This window comes from Charadrius vociferus, unplaced genomic scaffold (genome assembly GCF_000708025.1).
Source record: "Charadrius vociferus isolate BGI_N301 unplaced genomic scaffold, ASM70802v2 scaffold214, whole genome shotgun sequence".
NCBI lineage: Eukaryota > Metazoa > Chordata > Aves > Charadriiformes > Charadriidae > Charadrius > Charadrius vociferus.
Window position 1 is genome coordinate 3,899,162 of NW_009647955.1, and position 5,671 is coordinate 3,904,832.

The window sequence follows — 5,671 nt, forward strand, 5'->3', positions numbered from 1 at the left end:
CCCCCCCCGGGCGCCCCCCCCCCCGCCATGGGGAGTCCCTCCAGCCCTGCCCCCCCCCACCACGTCAGTGCTCCCCTGGGGGGAATGGGGAGCACTTCCCTCCCAAATCTCTCCCCACCTGCCCCATGCAGCGGGTCAGGGCTCTTCCCCTGCATCCCAGCTCTGCTCCATCCTGCCCTGTGACAACCAGGGTGATGTCACCCTCACTGACAGTCCCCACATCCTGCAAAGCGGTGGCTGAGGTGGCACCTGTGGGGTCCCACGGGGGTCTCGGGGGAACCCACAGCCTCATGAGATGTCTCCTCAGGCAGGGACCTGGCTGCTGGGGCAGGGGAATGTGTGAAGCGTGGGGATGTGCTGCACACACGGGGTGATGGGGACAACACTGCAGGGCTCCTCTGCGCTCAGTGACAAATCGAGCGGGTGCCACTGGTTGTATTTCTAATTGCCCATCAAGTTACTTCTTTCTCTGCAAGCAACCAGAGCAGCATCAAACCTGCCCGAGGGATATCTGGCTTGACCAAATGCCTGTTCCCAGCCCACGGGGGGCACTTTTTAACCACCTGAGCAAAACGGTGGCCTCCAGACCTCCGCCAGTCCCTCCCTACTCGGGACACATGCTGGGTGATGGGGGATGCTGCCTGCCCCACAGCCATGCCCACCTGCAGGCACCCTGCACGAGGGGGGGTATCCTGCACTAACATCAGCACTTGAGAGCAGCGTTGGGCTTGGCTTTCCCTTTCCACCACCTCCCTTGTTTTCACACAGAGCCAACAGCAGCTCCCACCCATCCCGGGACACCCCCACCCCCCAAACTCACCCGAGCAGTGTGGCCGCCACTTACCGAGCGTAGCATTGTAGGGACCGTCACCGAGCCTGCGGCAGGTTTGCAGGGACGCCGGTCACCGAGATGGGCCGATGTTTTGTGGGGCGGATGGGAAGTCGGCTGACGACCCGTTCCTGCTGGGGTGGAGCTGCCCCTTGCTGCTTATCGGCAACAACAAACCGTGTCCTTGGAGCGCTTCAAAAAATAGCTCGACCCCAGAGGGAGAGGCCAGAGGCATCCGCCAGTGAGCATCCTGGCAGGGAAGCGGGGTCCCGGCCCCGGATGTCCACTGGCCCGGGGAGGGTGGCAGGGCACTTTTGTTATGGGTGGCACTGGTCCCACTCCAAGGTCAGCACATTTGCTTGCAGCAGCCTTTCAAGACCTCCCCTGGACTTCATTAAATCTCTGGGCAATGGGGCTAGCAAACATCCCTTGCACAAGAGAGGGGACCAAGTGCAGCTCATCAAGACAAACCAATGCCATAAGTAGCACCCTGGGACAACCATGTTGAGATGCACCAGGTGCTTTGCAGCCTGGGACATGCACCCAGCCAGCAGTGGATGGCCAGAGGGACCCGTGGACCAGCTGGACTCCCTGGGAGCCTGCGGCCTGCCCGGGGGAGCAGCATACACCACTTTAAGGGCTGCCTTGCAAGGGCCTCTGTTGGAACAGTCTAGGGTGGCAGCGGCCATGGAGGCACCCCCAGGGGCAAGAGGAGGGACATGTGTACATGCATTCAGCTGGACCGATGGAGCAGACGGTGACACATAAAGAACACAGCTGACACAAGCCAGCGGCAGCCAGCTCTGAAGGGAGCTAAGTGAGCTCCCCCCGGCCCCAGCATGGTGCTGGGTAATCCCTCAGGTCCCTGCCCCAGGGAGGAGGACTGTGCAGGAGGCCACTGGCATCCCCGTCGAGAAGCTTACCGAGGTCTCAGCTCACTCTCCAGAAACCATCCTGCTGCTGTTGCACAGCCAAGCCTTTCTAGGTCCCTTCACCCCAGGTTGGAGCCCAGGGACCACCACGGGCTCTGCGACCACAGCCCACTAACCCTCTCCCAGCCCCCCCCAGCCTGTAAGGGCTTTTCTTCAACATGAAATAATCTCTTTGCAGAGGAATTCAAGCACAGCTGCTGTCCCTGCTGGGTCATTCCCCAGCTGTGCACTGTGGAGGAGCAAACAAATACCTCTTGGCACTGAGGGTAGACAACTGCACTTTAATGGAGAGGTCACAGAGCAGCACCCAACAGCCCCATAACACGGACCCACATCTCCCGATGCTGTGCATGTCCCAGTCTGGAGGAACATCCCATAGTGTGCACGAGTATGGGGCTGCTTGTGCCAACACTGGCTCACAGGGTGCCGTGAGCAGCCAGCACCATGGGGTGCACATCAAGCATGACCCTTGTCCCGTGGCAGCGATCCCCTGGCACCGCTGTACCACGTGTAGAGGTGAGATGGACTCTTCTGTGGCCATGCCAAGGCTGGAGGAGGCACGGTGGCCACTGGACACAGGTGCTGCTGGGGGGACAGTGTGGCCCCTTCCAACCAGAGCTTGCTGACACCCCCCTCCCGGTGTGCACCACCAGCATCCCTATGGCCCGAGGGCTGCGAGCAGGCAGCAGGACTGGGCACACAGAGTGGGACACTTGGGGTGGGAAGAGGAGGAGAAGAGGATGTAGCTTTGCCAGGCAGAGCAGGGCCAGGCTGCTCACGAGCTGGCGGGGTACACGTGAAGGTGTCGAGGCAGTGAGGACCAGAGATGGGGTGCAGCAGGAGCAGTCCCATGGGGGATGTACGCTCCAGCAGCCCTCGGGGCACAAGCAGAGGAGCTTCTCCCAGCCCCTGCCCGACAACCCTCGCCGGGGAAAGGGCGTTTGCAGCGTGCCCCTGGGGAGGGGGCAGCCAGCACAGCCAGGCAGCAGGTCCAGCTCTGTGCACGCTTCGCACCCATCACCCCACCTCTGTAATTCCCCCCCAAGCTTCCTGGTCACCCACCTGGCTGGGGCAGGGCGCTGCAGGCAGGGACATGGCCGCAGGAGGGTCAGAGCCGGTTGTGAGACGAGGGCTCAGGGGATCTGCTGCTGCGCCCACACGCCAGCCCAGCGGCTCTCCTGGGGGGCGATGCACGGGCGTGAGGGGAGCAGGAGGTTGCTCAGGGTGGGGGAAGATGGTGGCTGGGCCTGCAGGCAGGGAGGGCAGCTTGGACGCCGTCGAGTCACCCCGGGTGTGCCACCGCAGCAGCAGCAGCGCCGGGCGCAGGCGGCCCAGCCCCGCGGGGATCCCCACCCCGGCACAGCCACGCTGTGAAGCGAGACAAGGACACGCAGCTCTGCTTGGGGCGAAGGCGCTCGCTCGGCTCCTGGCCCTGAGTGAGGGCTAGCACCTACCTGCCCAGGCAGGCATGGCGGGGAGGGGGGGAAAGATGGGGGAGAGGGGCCGGGGGAGGGCAGCAGGCAGTGCAAGGGGCTGATGTGAGGGGAAGGATGGGGAAGTCCTGTCGTTTGGGGTAAGCACCGTCGTGGCCAGGCTGTAGGTCCCTGCTCGAGGGGTCCCTCTCAGCACCCCGGCTGCTGCCCCCCCGGGCAGGGAATGAGCACAGGAGGGGCTGGGGTCGGAGGGCAGCCATGGGGGGTCACCCGAGGGGCGCCCTGCTGTGGAGCAGGGGCCAGGGCAGGGCGAAGCAGAGCAGGACAGGGGGACGCGCAGCACGCAGGGTGATGCCGGCCTGTCCAAATCAGCAAGGGCAGCTGACGCAGAGCTGCCGTCCTGTCCCTTGGCCCCGTGGGGAGGGGATGCCCCACCAGCACTGCTCCCCCCAGGGTCTGCTGGGAGCTCAGGCTTCATTAGGTGCCTTCATCCTCATGAGCACGACGTGGCTCTTCTTCCGCCAGCCGTAGACCACCAGTGCCACGAGAGCGGCGAGCAGAGCCACGCACACCAGCACGACAACCGCCACCACCACCCCGCTCTGCGTGCGCGTCAGCCCCCACCGCCCCCTCTCCTCCTCTTCCTCCTCCTCCTCCCGGGGGGAGACCGGCAGCCCCATGGGGGGCTCCGTCCAGGCACCCTCCGGCAATGCCACCTCGGAGGGGTGACTGGGGAGCGGGGTGCTGGGATGGGAGGGTGCAGTGGGGGGCCGGGGGGTGAGGAGCTGGTCCCGCGGCAGCCCGGCAATGGGGGTGCCCCGCAGGGCAGGGGGCTGGGCGCAGAGGGGGGGTGTCTCGCCCACCTTGTGGGGGTTGTCCTCCAGCCAGCCCCGCAGGGGCAGGATGCCCTCATCGCAGCGCCAGGAGTTGTTGTGCAGCTTCACCTCCCGCAGGGCGGCCAGCGGGGAGAAGATGCCGGCGGGCAGGTACTCCAGGGCGTTGAAGTGCAGCTGCAGGTGCTGCAGCCCTGGGGTGGCCCCGAAGAGGCCCCGCGGCAGCGCCTGCAGCTGGTTGTGGTGCAGGGAGATGTTCTGCAGCTTGGGCAGCCCCTCCAGCACTTGGGTGTCCAGGCGGCGCAGGGCGTTGGAGTGCAGCGACAGCTCCAGCAGTTCCCCCAAGCCCCGGAAAGCTCCCGGTGCCACCGAGCGTAGCCGGTTCTTGCTGAGGACCAGGAGCTGCAGCTGGGTGAGGTTGCTGAAGACGGCAGCCGGGAGGGTGGAGAGCTCGTTCTCGTAGAGCCACAGCTCCCGCAGGTTAGGCATGGGCCCGAAGGCGCCCGGGGAGATGTCCCGTAGGCGGTTGACGTGCAGGGTGATCTTGGCGAGGGCACGCAGGGGCAAGAAGATGCCACTCGGCAGGGCAGCGAGGAGGTTGTTGGACAGGTAGAGCTTCTGCAGGTTCCCGTTGTGCACGAAGAGCTCCGGCGACAGTGTCTCCAACTGGTTCTGGTGCAGCCCCAGCTCCTGCAGCTCCGGCAGCCCATCAAAGGCTCCCGCCGGGATCTGCCGGAGCCGGTTCTCATAGAGCCGCAGCACCTGCAGCCGCGCCAGCCGCTCGAAGGCCCGGGGCGGCAGGCGGTCGATGTTGTTCCTGGCCAGGTTGAGCTTGGTGAGGCTGGTGAGCTGGTCGAACACCCCCTCCTTCAGCTCCTGCAGGTTATTCCCGTGCAGCTGCAGCTCCTTGAGGTTGCTCAGGTGGGCGAAGTGGGAAGGCTCAACTTGGAGGATCTGGTTGCTGGAAAGAAGCAGCGACTCCAGCTTGTCCAGGGGCTCGAAGACCTGCACGGGAAGCTCCTGCAGCTTGTTGCTGGCCAGGCTGAGGTAGCGCAGGTCAGGCAGGTGCTGGAAGGCCCCAGGGCTGATGCGCGACAGGTTGTTCTTCTCGATGCGCAGCCCGATCAGCAGGGAGGCGTTGCCGAAGGATGCGTCGCCCAGCTCGACGATGCGTGTGTTGATGATCTGGAGGGTCATGGCATTCGCAGGGAGGGGGCTGGGGACCACGGTGATGCCAGCACCGGAGCACTCCACCTGGGCGGTGCGGACGCACTGGCACAGCTCCGGGCACTGGCCACCAGCCAGCTGGATGCCCACCAGCAGCAGCAGCCAACGACAAGAGCCGCCCCACTCCACTGCAGCAAAAACAAAGGAGGGGGGCTCAGCCCCTGCGATTTCCCAGCCCCCCAAGGGCACTGCTAGGAACGGGTGCTGCTTTCTCCCCGGAAAAGGCCACCAAGTCCGTGGCCACACTCCTGCTCCCAGCACAGCAGCAAGGCAGAGGAGGGCAGGCGAGGAAGGCTGGGGACAGGCAGGGCTGGGGACAGCCCAGGCGGCAGCGCAGAACGGGACAGAGCCGGGGGCTGCGGCGCCTGGCTGCCATACCACAGCTATTAGTGGCATCCCTGGCGTCCCCCTCGCTCA

General features: G+C 65.1%; 2 protein-coding genes across 2 annotated transcripts in view; both read right to left on the minus strand.

Moving 5' to 3' along the window:
* Window positions 1-3,231, minus strand: part of LOC104285036 (carboxypeptidase N subunit 2-like) — a gene marked incomplete at its 3' end in the record, with an annotated part of 4,855 nt that extends 1,624 nt beyond the window's left edge. Inside the window, exons 1-2 of the mRNA XM_009883428.1 lie at window positions 3,216-3,231; window positions 2,824-2,939 (exon numbers count right to left, since the gene is read on the minus strand). Of these exons, the coding sequence (XP_009881730.1) occupies window positions 2,824-2,939; window positions 3,216-3,231 (132 nt within the window). The remainder of the gene's footprint in view (window positions 1-2,823; window positions 2,940-3,215) is intronic.
* Window positions 3,232-3,661: 430 nt separating this feature from the next.
* LRRC15 (leucine rich repeat containing 15) overlaps window positions 3,662-5,671 on the minus strand; it is a 2,546-nt gene continuing 536 nt past the window's right edge. Inside the window, exon 2 of the mRNA XM_009883429.1 lies at window positions 3,662-5,382. Within this exon, the coding sequence (XP_009881731.1) occupies window positions 3,662-5,382 (1,721 nt within the window). The remainder of the gene's footprint in view (window positions 5,383-5,671) is intronic.